This window comes from Chiloscyllium plagiosum, chromosome 24, assembly GCF_004010195.1.
Source record: "Chiloscyllium plagiosum isolate BGI_BamShark_2017 chromosome 24, ASM401019v2, whole genome shotgun sequence".
NCBI classification, from domain to species: domain Eukaryota; kingdom Metazoa; phylum Chordata; class Chondrichthyes; order Orectolobiformes; family Hemiscylliidae; genus Chiloscyllium; species Chiloscyllium plagiosum.
Genome location: NC_057733.1, coordinates 12,134,380 through 12,151,106, shown reverse-complemented (window position 1 = coordinate 12,151,106; position 16,727 = coordinate 12,134,380). Strand labels below are relative to the sequence as shown.

The window sequence follows — 16,727 nt, the reverse complement described above, 5'->3', positions numbered from 1 at the left end:
GATGTGGGCGCAGGCTTTGCAATTCCTGCGGTGGCAGGGGAAGGTGCCAGGACGGGAGGGTGGGTTGTTGGGGGGCATGGACTTGACCAGGTAGTCACGGAGGGAATGGTCTTTGCGGAAAGCGGAAATGGGTGAGGAGAGAAACATATCCCTGGTGGTGGGGTCTGTTTGGAGGTGGCAGAAATGTCAGCGGGCGATATGGTTAATGCAAAGGTTGATAGGGTGGAAAGTGAGGACCGGGGGGCGGGGGGTTCTGCCCTTGTTATGGTTGGAGGGGTGGGGTTCGAGGGCGGAGGTGCATGACGTGGATGAGATGCATTGGAGGGCATCTTCAACCATGTGGGAAGGGAAATTGCAGTCTCTAAAGAAGGAGGCCATCTGGTGTGTTCTGTGGTGGAACTGGTCCTCCTGGGAGCAGATATGACGGAGGCAGAGGAATTGAGAATACGGGATGGCATTTTTGCAGGAGATGGGGTGGGAAGAGGTGTAATCCAGGTAGCTGTGGGAGTCAGTGGGTTTGTAAAACATGTCATTGTCAAGTCGGTCATCATTAATGGAGATGGAGAGGTCCAGGAAGGGGAGGGAGGTGTCAGAGATGGTCCAGGTGAATTTCAGGTCAGGGTGGAATGTGTTGGTGAAGTTGATGAATTGCTCAGCTTCTTCACGGGAGCACGAGGTGGCACCGATGCAGTCATCAACGTAACAGAGGAAGAGGTGGGGAGTGGTGCAGGTGTAACTACGGAAGGTGGACTGCTCTACATAGCCGACAAAGAGACAGGCATAACTGGGGTCCAAACGGGTGCCCATGGCTACCCCTTTGGTCTGGAGGAAGTGGGAGGATTCGAAGGAGAAATTATTTAGGGCAAGGACCAGTTCAGCCAAGCAAATTAGTGTGTCAGTGGAAGGGTACTGTTGGGGACGTCGGGAGAGGAAGAAACAGAGGGCTTGGGTGGCCCTGGTCATGGTGGATGGAGGTGTAGAGGGACTGAATGTCCATGGTGAAGATGAGGCATCAAGAGCCAGGGAAACGGAAGTTTTGGAGGAGGTGGAGGGCGTGGGTGGTGTCTCAAACGTATATGGGGAGTTCCTGGACCAGGGAGGAACAGGGCAATATCGAGGTAGGTGGAGATGAGTTCGGTGGGACAGGAGCAGGCTGAGACAATGGGTCGGCCAGGGTGGTCAGGCTTGTGGATCTTGGGAAGGAGGTAGAACCGAGCAGTGCGGGGTTCCCAGACAATGAGGTTGGAAGCTGTGGGTGGGAGATCTCCTGAGGTGATGAGGTTGTGTATGGTCTGGGAGATGATGGTTTGGTGATGGGGGTTTGGGATCATGGTTGAGGGGGCGGTAAGGGGAGGTGTCTTCGAGGAGGTGTCTTCGAGTTGGCGTCTGGCTTCAGCGGTGTAGAGGCCAGTGCGCTAGACTACCACTGCACCCCCTTTATCTGCTGGTTTGATGGTGAGGTTGGGATTGGAGCAGAGGGAGTAGAGGGGTTGCGCATTGTGAGGGTGAGAGGTTGGAGTGGAAGATGGGGGTAGACAGGTTGAGGCAGTTAATGTCTTGGCGGCAGATGGAAATGAAGAGATTGAGGGCGGGTAATAGGTAAGCGCGGGGTGTCCAGGTAGATGGAGTGTGTTGGCGGAGAGTGAAGGAGTCCTCAGAAGGTGGGCGGGAGTCCCGATTGTAAAAGTAAGCTCGGAGGCGGAGGAAGAGTTCTAAGTTGCAGTTTAAAGCCCTAAGGAGGAATGGTAAGAAGAGAGACAGGGCGCTTCACAGGTTTCAGTTCTACAATTGGTATAGAAAGTGGAACATAATAACAACAACGAAACACAATTTGACATAACCCGTTAGGGTTAGATCGAGCCTGAATGCAATCTAACGCACCAGCACTGATTCAAGAGCTATTACAACTGGTCATTTACAATAGGAAAATACTCACTTCTTGATTACTTCTTCCAGGTCAACCTTCAATTTCTCCATTTCGTTCAGGCTATCAATGGTCATCTTGAGGTCTGCTTCAAGCTTTCGCCTTCCCCTCTCTAGCTCTGCCCTCAGTTGCTTCTCCTGCTCGAAATTGTACTCAAACTGTGAAGGGAACACATTTGAAAATTAATTTTATTTCTAGTTTCCGATCATTGCGCAGATCAACTCTGAAGAATATTCAAAGAGTGATATCAGAAATTTACAAGTGATAACCTCATGGAATCTTCAACTCTCAAATGGGGGAGGGGGGGGTGGCGGGGAAAGGGCAGTAATACTGACTGGGTCACGTTACCCAAATTTGTCACAGTCAAGCACTCCCAGGTGTATGAAAGCTGAAGATAGAGTGTCAGGGGCATTCTTCTCTGTCAACAAAGAAGCTTAGCCGTAAGATCTGAACAACATCCCCTACTACACACGTAAACCTTCTCACTTCCTTCACCCGCCTTTCTGGAGACCTGCATCTAAAATTCCAGTGCCAGGTTGTGTGGATTCATGGGCAATTTTGTTTTGTAGGTAATGGTCAATAACATTCAGCTGAGGCATAGTCAAACTCATCAAAAAAAAAAGGGCTTTGACAACTACCAGATCCAAAGAGCTTGATTTTCTTCACTCACACTTGAGTGAATCTGTGGCATGCTTTACCACAGAGGCTATGGAGGCCAAATCACCAAATATGGACAAGAGACGGATAAAGTTTTTGATTTTAAAGGCATCGAGATGGTCAGGGAGAAAGCAGAATATGGCATCGTGATAGAAGAATAAGCCCTGATTAGATTGAATGTCAGGACAGGCTGAAGAGGCCGCATGTTGAAATCATTCATTCAGTCTGTGCTCCATTTGATTTTAACTTCAGAAAAAATAAAAAGTCAGTGTGCACACCTCACCGTGCCAGCCAGCCAACCATGCAGGGCTCAAAGTATGGTTAGAAAATGACCAGCTCGTAATACACATTCTTCATTTCCCTTGTACATTTCGTGATTCATGCTTTGCTCAGTTTCACAAATGGTAATGTCCATCTGGGTAGGCGTTCATGTCGGTATTCAAATTTTTGGCAAATAAATCCTTCATGAGGGACTGGGATAAGAGGAGGGGGTGTGGGCGGGGAGAATGTGTAGTGCAAGAACAGAGGAGTTTTGTTCTTACCCAATGACTGTAGAGCATTTGGTCATGAAACATCAATTTGGATACTTAAATCTCTTATAACAGAACAAAGTTGGATCTTTCTAATGTCTAAGTATGTGTATGTGCACACACATATGCATTAGTCTGTGTGTGGAGGGAGAGAGAGCACAAAAGAGACACACTAGTTGTGCAGGTTAGGTGAATTGGTCATGCTAAATTGCCTATAGTGTTCAGGGATGTGTAGGTTAGGTGCATTAGTCACGGGTAAAAGTAGGGTAATACAGGAGGGGAATGGATCTGGGAGGATTACTCTTCAGAGGGTCGGCGTAGACTTGTTGGGCCAAATAGCCTGTTTCCACACTGTAGGGATTCTAATGATTATGCGATGATTATTCTAATGGACTTGTGGGAAACAGTCTGCATGAAGTTCAACAAGATATATAAGTGGGCATGAGTGTACTCCAAATGACGTGACACAGAAACAAATAAATCTTGCTATCCAACTCGACTAAAGCACGGCAAGATTACTCAAAGTTGGGATAGATTGTTATTAATTAATCCTGCAGTTAAATAAGTCCAAATCATTAAATTTAATGACTATTTTCCACATTTGCGCTCATCAAATGGAGCCTCATATTACCAGCAAACACTGAGGGATCACTAATGCATTCTCAGCAATTTTGATCAGGTACCAAAATTTGCAGTTGGGAAACAATTTATTTTTACACCCTTCACAGATTGCATTCAACAGATAACTTTCAGTTGAGTGATCTTTGTCTTAGATATTGGTGGAATGCACATGCAGGTGAAGTTCAATGCACAGAAATGGGAAGTCAGTCATCTCAATCAAAGGAAGGTGGAGAAACAACATAAGATAAGGGGCCACTCTTAAGGGGATGAAGGAGCAGAGGAACACTGACACACTGAAGGTGGCAGGCCAGTGTGAGAGCACAGTTAACAAGCACTCAGTACTCTTGGCCACATTAGGGCTGCATGGTGGCTCAGTGGTTAGCACTGCGGTCACACAGCACCAGGGACCTAGGTTCACTTCTATCCTTGGATGACTGTCTGTGTGGAGTTTACACGTTCTCCCAGTGTCCGAGAGAATTTCCTCCCACAAAGATGTGCAGGTTAGGTGAATTGGCCATGCTAAATTGCCCAGAGTGTTCAGGGATATATAGGTTAGGTGCATCAGTCAGACGTAAACGTAGAGTAATAGGGTAGGGGAATGGGTTTGGGTGGAATGTTCTTTGGAGGGTCGGTGTGGACTTGTTGGGCCGAAGGGCCTGTTTCCACACTGTCGGGATTCTATGATAAGGGCATAAAGTACCAAGCAGGAGGTTAAACTGAATTTGTATCGGACACTAGCTCAGCCTCAGCAGTCATGCTGCTTTTGGTTCTAAGTGCTGCAGTTTAGGAAGGAGGTGAAGACATCAGTGAAATTATTTACGTGGATCTGCAATCTCAGTGATGAGGAAGTTCAATACGAAGATGGATTGGACAAAACAGTGTTTTCCTTCAAACCAACAACACAGCAGACAGGAGGCTTGATGGAGGTATTCAAAATCACAAGTGGTCTGAACAGCATAGATAAGGAGAAACCTCCCACTTGTAAAACCATTGAGTGAGAGAGTGCGGAGAGTAAAAGATGTAAAAGCCACATGAGGACAACCTTTTTAATCACTGTGAGTGGTTAGTGTCTGAACTGCACTCTCTGCCTGAGGCAGGTTCAATGAAAGCATTCAAAATGGGAATTAGACTTTATCTAAAAAGGAACAACGTGCAGGGTTATGGGAAGGAAGCTGGATAATGGCACTAAGTGAACTGGTCATTCAGAGTCACTGCAGCCATGATGCGCCAAATGGCCGGTGGGAATTCTGTGATAAATAAGTGAAATTATGTTGTTTCTTTTAGACAATATCATTGAGCTGTAGGTTTGATACCCAGACATTTCATTACCTGGCTGAGGGGTTGATAGAAAAAAACCACCATTTCGACTGGGACAACACATCTATCCTGGGACAGGCTAAGCAAAGACATGCCAGAGAATTCCTAGAGGCCTGGCACTCCAACCACAACGCCATGAACAAACGCATAGATCTGGATACCATCTATCAACCCCTCAGAAAACAAACAGGAGATGACATCACCACAAACCCCAGGAACCCCATCCAGGAGAAAGATATAAATAGAAAGCAGGAGGCAACAGCTTCGCTTCACTTGGAGGTCGCCACTGATGATGTTACCTAGCCAGGTAATGAATCATCTGGATATCAAACCTACAGCTCAGCGAGCAAACCTACATCCTAAACCTCAACCTGAGCTACAAACCTTCACAAACCTTGCAATATCATTGAGCAACTTAAATCCATTCTGCTTCCGTGTAAATGTGAACAATTAAACAGATGGGCAAGATATTTCAGCACGATTCCCGACACAAAGCAGTGACTAACACTACTGACTAAAGCAGTCAAAACCATGACTGATTTGATCTTTGCACTTAAAACACTCAGGTCAGCTTGTCAGACCAAAACACAAGTATGTGCTGGGCACAGCTGGGTGCTGTCTGCCAACACTTAGTTTGACATAAATTACAATAATCAGGAATGGCATCACTATCCAGTTTACAACACTACATTTACCTCAATTTAGTCTCAGGAACAGCTATGGACAACGTTGCCGAGTTAAAACAGCAACCTCCTCCCAATTTTTAATGCTTTTTCGGCATTTTTGAACAAAGAAGTTACCTCAAGGCCTGAACAAAGGAAACCAGCAGCAGTACTACTTGTGAAATCGCCGGCTCTCAGTCTCATTTGTTTAAATGGTCAACAAATCAGGAACTGGAGACTGTGCCTCACATGGACACCATCTGAACAAGATATCACTCTGAAACCTTGTGCCTATTAAAATTAGTGAGTTTTATTTCTATAAACTGTTTGTTTGAAGTAAACGTTTGCACCCATAGAAGGTAACGGAAAACCCATGGAATTAGCCTTTTCCCCCTGTTCTGATCAAAGTGACGGAAGGAATCCTCAACAATTCCACCAAGCCACATTACTCACAATAATCTACTCCATTAGGTTTCATTAGTATATTTCAGTTCCACACCTCATTACAGCCTTAATATAATCATGGACACCACAGCTCAAATTCAGAGGTAAGTTGAAATGACTGAGTAATCTAAAGTGAATGTTGCTTCTGACAAGTATTCCCTGAACACTGGCCTTTTTACTCATGATCAGTGAATCAGCTCTTCACTGTTAAAAAGGAACCTGTATAACCTTTAAAACTTTGTCTCCATTACACAGACTTCACCTATCAATAGTCGAAGAGTATGGTACTGGAAAAGCGCAGCTTGTCAGACAGCATCCAAGGAGCAGAAGTATTGATGTTTCAGGCATAAAACCTTCACCAGAAATTCCTGATGAAGGGCTTATGCCTGAAATGTCGATTACCCTACTCCTCGGATGCTGCCTGACCAGCTGTGCTTTTCCAGCACCACACACTTCGACTCTGATCTCCAGCATCTGCAGTCCTCAGTTTTTCCTTCACCTGAGGTCAACTGAGACCTCACAGACTTCTAGGCTGGACAATATATTTTGTTTCTCTGGAAGAACACAAGATCATGTTTTTTAAAAAAAATCTGGACCACTCTACTGTCATTATTTTAAATTGCTCCTTCTTCCTTTCACTTTCCTGCTTGTTTCTCATAACCATCAACTCTCTAAATGACCAAGAATTTGTTAACCTAAACTTGAATATAATCAATGTGTCAGTTTCCACTGCTCCTTGTGGAGAAGAGACCCAAAGACCCTCAGAGTTAAGAAATTCCTCTTCATCTCCATCTTAAATGGGAAATCCTTATCTGTGAACTGCGTAATATTTTGCACTGCTTTGTTTAATTTTAATTATTATAGCAGTTGGAAGAATGCAAATAAGAGATGTCCAAAGACCCACTTGAATCATCAAAGCTCAACATTTCAAGCATGCTAACTCACCTACTAATAGGATGCAACCTCATATTGACTGTCCCATTGTTTGCTGCTTTCAATGCTCCAGTTAACAGGGTATTCCAAACAATCAAATTCTCTTCCTAAAACTAGTTTCAAACTATTTGAAACTGAGTTAAACGTTTGCTTTCCTATTTGTAGACCCTAGTTTATTTAAATTAAAGCATTCTGATTCCGCCATGATTTAAAGCTTTGTAAATCCCAATGACCCTCTCCTGACCCTACTCCATTCTGGATTAACCCTTTCACATTAGATCTGCCTTGTTTCTTCAGTTCCCTCTCTCCAAAGCTGACACAGTGGAACTCCATTTTCTGCAGCTATTCATACTGGTGCTTAGCAACAAGAACAACTGGAAGGGTATAGTTTCCAGACAGAGTAGACCAGTATTTTTCATAATCTTTCCTTACGAAGTAGCCTGAAGTTCCAAGTCAACATCATTTCAATGCTACCTCTGAACTGCTTGAAATGAAATGGTATCAGTATAAACGATTGGGAATGTTTTCCAGATCTTTGACTGAGTTATTAGCCAGCTGACAGGAGATTTGGAGAGGGATCAAGAGTGAGGTGACTCCCACAGACAATGGAAGCTGGAGGATAACCAAGTATCTCGGTCAAAAGGGCAGTGGCAACAGCTGGTAGGAATCTCTGCAGGAAAAGTTGGGAACAGCAATGAGGTGAGCGAGCAGACAGCAGCTACTCAGCAAACTTTCTTTCCAAACCGCTTTCTTGCAGAGCTTTGGGGAGTGTGCAAATCGCTCAGTAAATGATTAAAGAGACTGGTGCAAACTTTTACCTGATGAAGAGAATTCAATACACTGATAAAATGCCAATTTGAAACAAATGTAACCTATTTAAAAGTCATCATAACAAGTTACTAATTCCTTACCTTCCTCCCTTCTGTCTCCTCTTGTCACTGTAGACACTCTGTTTAACAGTAGTACAAAAGTGCATTTCTACTCGTGATACAAGTTAAGTAATCCAGAGGAGCAGTTAAACTATAATTTGAGCATCAGATATCAGTGGCACAGGCAGTACTCCAGTAAAGGTTTTGGATATGTACTTGCCAGACCAAACAGAAGCTATTTCATAAAGTCTTTTGTCAAATAGGAATTTTATAATGAGCTTCAATTGGAAACAATATTTACTTTATATGATTAATGAAAGTAATAAAGTTAATAGAAAAAAAAAGCAAACCTGCTGGACTGAAGTTCTAAAACATGAAACAAGCGTAGGTCTATCAATAACTTTCCTAATATTCACTGCAATATCCTGATGAACACCCTGAAGCCTCATCCAATTTCACTGGTTGAATTGTGGAAATGACTTGCCTTGGATGAACATCCTTTACTTGCTCTCTGTTAAGTGATGGAAGGCACTTTTTCAGAAGAAAGAGTTGTTGAATTAAAAAAAACTCTCCAATTCCAGCAATGTTTGAACAACCTACCGCTTTCCCACCAATACCATAATAGGGCAATCAGACACTCCAGCTAAATACAACAATGTCACTTCAGCCGACTGTGAAGCCAGTTCGGAAAAGACTCAGTATTTACTCTTGTTTCTCTCTCTCTCTCCACAGATTCTGCCAGACCTGTTGAATTTCTTCAATATTCCTGCATTGGCTGCAATGCCACAGTATGAATGAGTGCAGGCAGGCAGTCTACACTTGTTTTTTTTATTCATTCATGGGACTTGGGCGTTGCTGGCTGGGCCAGTGTCTGTGGTCTGTCCCTAATTGACCTTTAGAAAGTGATGATGATCCACCTTCTTGAACTGCTGCAGTCCATGGACTGTAAGTAGATCAGAATTCTCTTGGGGAGGGTATTCCAGGATTTTGATCCTGCAACAGTGAAGGAACGGCAATATATTTCCAAGTCAGGATGGTGAGTGGAGGAAAATTTGCAGGTGATGGTGTTCCCATGTATCGGCTTCCCTTGTCCTTCTAGATAGAAGCGGTCATTGGTTTGGAAGGCTCTTTGGTGAATTTCTGAAGTGTATGTTGTAGGTAGTACACACTGCTGCTAATGAGCATCAGTGGTGGAGGGAGTGGAAGCTTGTGGATGTGGTGCCAATTAAACAGGCTCCTTTGTCCTGAATGGTGTCAAGTTTCTTGAGTTTTGTTGGAGCTGCACCCATCCAAACAAGTGGGTAGTATTCCATTACACTCCTGACTGGGCCTCGTAGATGGTGGAAAACCTTGGTAATCAGGTGAGTTACTTGCCGCAGTATTCCTAGCCTCTGACCTGCTCTTGTAATCACAGTATTTATATAGTGAGTCCAGGTGAATTTCTGATCAATGGTAATCCCCAGGATGTTGATAGTGGGGGATTCAGTGATAGTCATGCCACTGAATGTTAAGGGGCTGCAGTTAAATAGTTTCTTATTGAAGACTGCCATTACCTGGCATTTGTGTGGCATAATGTTACTTACCACTTGTCAGCTCAAGCCCAGATCTTATTCAGATCTTGCTTCATTTGAATATGGACTTTTTCAATATCTGAGGAGTCACAAATTGTGCTGAACATTTTGAAATCATCTGTGAACATCCCCACTTCTGATTTTATGATGGAGGGATGGTCAGTGATGACACTACCCTGAGGAACTCCTGCAGCGATGCCCTGGAACTGAGATGACTGACCAACAACAAACACAACCATCTTGTGATGTGTCAGATGTGAACGTAACCACCAGAGAGTGTGCCCCGAAACCTGCTGATTCCAATATTGCTAGGGCTCCTTGATGACACACTAAGTCAAATGCGACCTTGATGTCAAGAGCAGTTGCTCTCACCATACCTCTGTTCAAAAATGGACAAAAGAGCTGAATTTCAAAGACTGTAACAAGGTCAGGAGCTGAGTGGCCCTGGTGGAACCTAAACTGGGTGTCACTGGGCAGATTATTGCTGAGCAGGTGCTGCGTGATAGCACTGTGGATGACCCCTTCCATCACTTTACTAATGGTAAAAATGGACTGACAGGCTGGGAGTGATTTGTCCTACCTTTTTTTTAAAATATATACAGGACATACCTGGGCAATTTCCCACATTATAGGGTAGATGTTAGTATTATTTCTGTACTGGAACAGCTTGGCTAGGGTTGCACTGAGTTCTGGAGCACAAGTCTTCAGTCGTATAGCCTTTGCACTCTTGACATCACACAGAGTGAACTGGCTAAAGACTGGCATCCGTGACACCAAACATGCTGATTCATCTCAACTCAGCAGGTACCTGCACTTTATCATTAGGCACTGACATTCAGGAGCAGGTCTCTGAAAGGAACAGGAGCAAAGATCCTGAAGAAAATTATCCAGCAAAGCACTGAGCCATTAAGACCAGCTTAATTCCAGGTTTGTGCTACATTAACTCATCCAAGCCGCAGTAGGTGCTAGTAAAATCAAATGCCGTGCATTTTCAGGTTTGGGAGAGCGAAAAGCAGCTGTCCTGCCTGAAGTGCACATATGAGCAACAGGTCAGAATCAAACTGGACTATTTCAGCCATGTTCCTCACAATTGACTATTCAGCAATAACAAAGGCCGAGAAATATACACAAAGAATGGACAATAACCTGAAATGTCAAAGGCTGATCAAAACCATTGGAACCATAGCCCAGCCAAGGAGATGCCAAAGGAAGATCAGGAAAACATGTGGAGGATGGTTAAAAATTTGTGTGGCCAACACACTGGATTATAAAAGGGGGATAAATGTTCAAAAATTTCAAACCCTTGTAAACAGAAAGTTCAGATAGAGGTGTATCAGTATTGACCCAAATCTGACTCACTGTTAGACAGGATAGAATTGCCCCGTCATGCAAATACATGACTTGTTTGCACAGCATGACTGAATTAGAATGGTTACAAGAAATGGTTAAGGGTCAAATCTGACTTGCCCGCCTCTTACCACTTCCTGGTGCAAAGGTTAGCCCAGACAGTAATCTCAGTGCTGACAATCACACCCAATACAGTGCATATTGCTCAGAGCCAAGGATTTCCGCTTCACTTCCCTAATGGGACTGCTGGTAAAGGAGTAACTAAACATTCCCATGAGAGACAAAACATTGTTCTGATGTTTAATCATCTCAGTGAGCAATTTATCCTGCCTTCAGATCAAACAGTTAATTTGAAATTACCTTTCCTTCCAAGATTTGAAAGGGTAATCTCTAAATACATGATCCCCCAGTCAGTGATTGAATCAGTTAAAAGGATATCTATATTCAGTGTGAAGGTGGCTAACTGCAGACATGAACAATCAGATTTTCACCACGAAAGTGGTTAGCCTGAATCTAGGGGATTTTCCACCTTGGTAAATGCACTGAAGTTGGAAAGCACCAGTCACATGCAATTATTACTCGAAGGTGGAGTCAAGTGCTGGATGGAATCCATTCCACTGATCCCACAAGGATATATAGCAGGGAGCCATAGCAGGTGGACAACTGCTGACATGAGCTGGGAAGGCGGCTCAGCCCAATTCTCTGAGGCTTGTGGGTGGATACTACAGCATCCTAAACAACCTGGGCAAGAAATGTCAGAGAATCACACGAGAGGTCTGCAGTCAGGAACAACTTGAAATAGTGGAGCTCCAGATGACAGGGTGAAATTCTCACAAGGGAGCAGCAAGTTAGCCATTAAGGCAGGGGGTGGGTGTTATTGCTCATTAACAACCTTATTAACTGCACATCTCTCCTTAGTAAAGAGCAGCTTCCTATCCCAGCACTCTCCCTGGAGAAATTAGACACCCAGAAGCCGCCACATGGAAGTCAGAGAAGGTACCAAGCAACCTTGGCTCACCACTTGTTCAAAAGGCTTCCATGTTGGGCACCAGGCACTGACAGACATTGCAGAGCACTCTCCATCTGGAGCTATGACACACACCTCACAGTAATCACACAGTGCTGACAATCAAACCCAAATACAGTGCATGTTGCTCAGAGCCAAGGATTCCCGCTTCACTTTCCTAATGGGACTGCTGGTAAAGGAGTAACTAAATTCCCGCCTTCAATCTTCTGTCACTTGCTGTCACCCACCTTAACCTCCACACCACTAACCGTGTACACCCTCTGCGCTATCTACTCACTCGCTCAGAGCACCTGTCCAGCAGCACCAACAGTAACAATTATTGCACCCATTTGATATTCTGTAATGGGCAGGTTCATGTGTCTGGTGCCCATAGAGTGTGCCCAGAGATATTGGTGTCTGGTCGTCCAGGTTATTGGAATCCGCCATGTCCTCATGCTGATTTCCATCTCGAGGTGTCTCAGTGTATAGCTGGATTGGAGGGTTTGGTAATTTAATGAGTTGAATTGTGCCAAGAACAAGGTATTTAATAAGCAATAACACCCCCTGAATTGGCAATGCAGAGCTTCTTAGCAAGAGACTCCCAGCACCGCGATCAAACAGGGAAAGGTGGTGTGAGGTACTTCAAACATCAAGAGGAATCTTGCAGGACTTCTCATCTGGTTCTGCACCATATTTTGCCACGTCTGTTATCACTCAGAACCCTATAAGATCCTTAGCATTTATTCTTGTTAATTTGCAATTCTTTGTGACTGATTCATGTAAAGCTTTCTTTGTGGCTTTCCAATATATACGATTGGGATTGGGACAAGCCTATAAAAATCTAAGTACATCAAACAATGGGTGGAGGCCTCATTTTAAATGGAGCACTTCTATTTGCTTAATTTCCACATTATAACATAGGTCTTGTACTTTATTCAGCATTTTGAGACAGCTAGAGGTTTGGAGCTGTAAAAATGGAAGGCTTTTTTTAAAAAAAAGAAAACCTACACCAGCAGATTTTGCCATCATAGCATGGCCCAGAATAATGGGAAGGTTCGACAGCTCAATTTCAAATGGAAGTTCTCCTGAGCATGCTGACAAATATTTATATGGGGAAGGGAACTGAAGTGCTAAATCATACAAGCAGATGGAACACCGATGTTTGCAAAAGTCATCACATATTTTGTGGTTCCCCTTTTTAATCCAAAGGACACTAGCCAAAATAGAAGACACCTCATTGTAAGCCAGTGAAACTCATTTTCAAACCCCAGTTCTGCTGGGGAGTTCTAGTCTTCTAGCTTTAAAAGGAGATCTGAACCTTGTGTTTAATTTCAGCCTTTCCTGCTTTTAGTTTGGATTTCTACATTTGAACTTCTTTTTCATTGTGTTCTAAACATGGTTCTTTACTATTCCCCTAGACAAAAATGTCAAAAATCACACGACACCATCTTATAGTTTGTTTGAAAACATGAGCAATCAGAGCACTGCTCCTTCATCAGGCGCTCCGAAAGCTAGAGTTTTCAAATAAACCCGTTGGACTATAACCTGGTGTCATGTGATCTTTGACCTAGACAGCAGGCAGGAAGAGCAGAACTGAACTGCAATACCAAAGCATAACAATATCGATCACTGCAACACAATAAAAAATCATTTTCAAAGCCTTTGAAAGTTGTAGTTTGCGCTGGTTTTGGAAGCTGACTTAACCAACATGGGTTTTCTCAATTTGCTACAGTTTGGTTATAAACACGATGGAACTTAGTTTAATGGTCACTGCTTTAGAAATTATTTGCTGAAACCATAACCTCAATATGTTTGTGTGGTGACGTATATTGTAATGATTTGCACTAACTAGCTGTGTAGGTCAATTTAATAGCACTTTATCTCAACTCATTATCTCTCATTTTTTAACAACTGCTGAAGAAACTTAACGGGTCTGGCAGCATCTGGAGAGACAAAACATATTGGGTCCAGTGTAGAAGGTTATCATCATTTTTACATGGGTTAGTCACAATTATGTCAGCTACAATTTGCACAAGGCAAAGAAACTTGAGTTTGCCAAATTGCAATTAGCAACTAATTATAATTTGTAATTCCAAACTGCGAGAGATGATACTTTCAGTATACCAGCCTCTTTATACACCACGTGGTTTAGTTGACAGTACCCTTGAGTCAGAAAATTGCATTCTTAGCAAACATTTGCAAATTCATCATCCCAGTCGTTAGTCCAATGTGAATACAGCACTGACATCTCCGAGATGAGACATTAAGCTCTGGTAGGTACAAAAACATTCAATGCCGCTATTTTGAGGAGGGGAGGAGCTCTTCATACTGTCCTGGACAAAGTCAAAAATCACACAACACCACGTTATAGTTGGAAGCACTAGCTTTCAGAACGCTTCTTCTTCAGGTGGTTGTGGAATAGGTTGTGCAGATTAGGTGAATTGGCCACGCTAAATTGCCTGTAGTGTTAGATGCAGGAGTAAATGTAGGGGAATGGGTCTGGGTGGGTGCGCTTCGGCGGGTCGGTGTGGACTTGTTGGGCCGAAGGGCCTGTTTCCACACTGTAAAGTAATCTAATATAATCTAAAGAAGACGTAGGACTTGATTTCTTGATCCACCTCGGTAAAACATGCTTGCAATTTATTGCTGGGTGTGGACCTTGCTGTGTGCAATTTGATTGCAAAAACTACATTACAAGAAAGGATATACTTCAGAAGACCTTCATTAGCTGCAACACAGTTTGCCACATCCAGAGGTCATGGAAGTTGCCCTATAAACACAGGTTCTTTTCCGACAAAAGAAACGGAATGCTAAGCTAGTGAGTAAAAATAGGCTGAGTGAAGGTGACAAGATTGCTTTTGAGTTGAATTTTGGGAAAGCAAAGAGACAATGAACAATGGGAAAGAAGTGATAGAGCATGGAGCCTTAGTGGCTGAAGATTTTGGTGCCAATGGTATTGCGACTTGTCTATTTGTTGTCCCATATTCATATTTCTTTTAAATTTGGCGAGACCCAACTTTCCCAACTCCAGGACTCGCCTGATTGGTCTCGAGTCAAGTTCAATGACTCATCGAGACCAGCCACTGTGAAGAGTTTCAGTAACACACACTGCGTTTACCCTCAGTTCAGCAACCAAGACATTACACTTTATAGAGTGGCAAAGCAGCAAGGTTACTCATGGCCACTTCCATTGAAATCATGAAACATTACTCTGCAGCCATTGCTCGCTGATAGTCAGACTGATAAATATAGAAACAAAATATCTTTGAATGCAGTAGGCCATGATAAAATGAATTAAATCAATTGTTTGGGAAAGGGGGAAATGTAGGCTCACAAGGTAAGAGGACACAGCAGAATTACACAGCAGCTAGTTGGATAATGACGCCCAGAGTGGGAAAGAAAAGGATGGAGAATGCAAGCGTAGAAAAACAGCAATAAATAGGTTCAAAAGGGAAAAAACTTCTTTTTAAAAGAGCTAAATTAATAGTTCTTTACTTGACTGGAGATGGCATTGGGAACAAAATAAATGAATTAGCAGCACTAACACAGGTTAATGTGTATGAATTTATAGACATTATGGAGACATGATTACATGGAGATTGATGAATCACTTAACTATGTTCAAGACAGGGCTTTAAACTGAATAGTAGAGTGGGCGGGGGGGGGGTTCAGTTGGTTGGAGGTTTACAAAATCAGATGAGCAGGAGCAGATAGGATTGCAGGTTAGTGATGAGATTGATTGCTATTAGATAACAAAAGGAACAAACACAATGAGTGAAAGTCACATTGTTCCATTAAAAATGTTGGGAAAGTCAATAATAAAATGAAGACTTTCTATCTTCATACGTGAAGCATTCACAACAAGGCAGATGAACTGAAGCCACAAATTGAAGTAAACGAATATGACCTCAAAAGCCCTTAAGGAAAGATGGCTACAAGGAGACTGACCTGGTTCCACAGGTTGGCATAACATCAAGGGTTGAAGGGTTTGTACTGCACTGTAATGTTCTATGTTCAACATTCTAAAACTTGGAACTTCAAATTCAGGGATATTTGACCTTTCAGAGAGACAGGACGAATAGAAAAAGATGCTGGGGTGACATTGTAACACTTAAGAGATGAAATGAGGATTCTTGAGAGCGATGATTTAGGCTAAGCTGGTACGCAAAATGCATCTGGTGGAGGTAAAAAGGAGCATGGGGAAAACGACATTGGTAGGAGTAGCATACAGACCCCCAAACATTAGCTACTCTGTGGGAAAAGGTATACATCAACAAATAATAGGAGCACATAAGAATAATAGAGCAACAATTATGCATGAATTTATTCTTTATGTTGATTGGGTTAAATCAAATTGGAAAGGATAGCTATGACAACTAATTCATACAGTGGATTAGGGATTGTTTCCTAAAGTGATATGTCATGAAGCCGATCAGGGAACAGGCTATCTTAGATCTGGTAATGGGCTCTGGGGTAGATTTATTGACCTCAAAGTAAAAGATCCCCTAGGACAAAGTGACCATAACCTCACAGAATTTAATATCCAATTCAAGAGTGAGAAACTTGGGTCAGAAATATTGTTTTTAAACTTAAATAAAGGGAATTACAATTAAATGAGGATGGAGTTAGCCAAAAAATGAACTAGGCAGAGAGATTAGCAAGAATGACAGTAAGAAAGCGGTGAAAGATATTTCAAGGATGTAATTCATGACTATCAGCGAAAATTCAGCCAAGAAAGAAGGAAACATTCCACGAGTGGATAAAAGAACAATGGCTAAGCAAGGAAGTTAAGGAGTGTATGAAGATGAAAGAAACACATAAAAAAGGAGTCCAACGTCAGTGATAG

At 42.9% G+C, this 16,727-nt stretch overlaps 1 protein-coding gene across 11 annotated transcripts in view; it reads right to left on the bottom strand.

Moving 5' to 3' along the window:
* The window catches only part of LOC122562023 (myosin-16), a 277,196-nt gene that overhangs the window by 103,090 nt on the left and 157,379 nt on the right, over positions 1 to 16,727 (bottom strand). For all 11 annotated transcript variants that reach the window (XM_043714428.1, XM_043714426.1, XM_043714433.1 and 8 more), the window contains one exon: positions 1,937 to 2,082. In XM_043714428.1, coding sequence (XP_043570363.1) covers positions 1,937 to 2,082 — 146 coding nt within the window. The remainder of the gene's footprint in view (positions 1 to 1,936; positions 2,083 to 16,727) is intronic.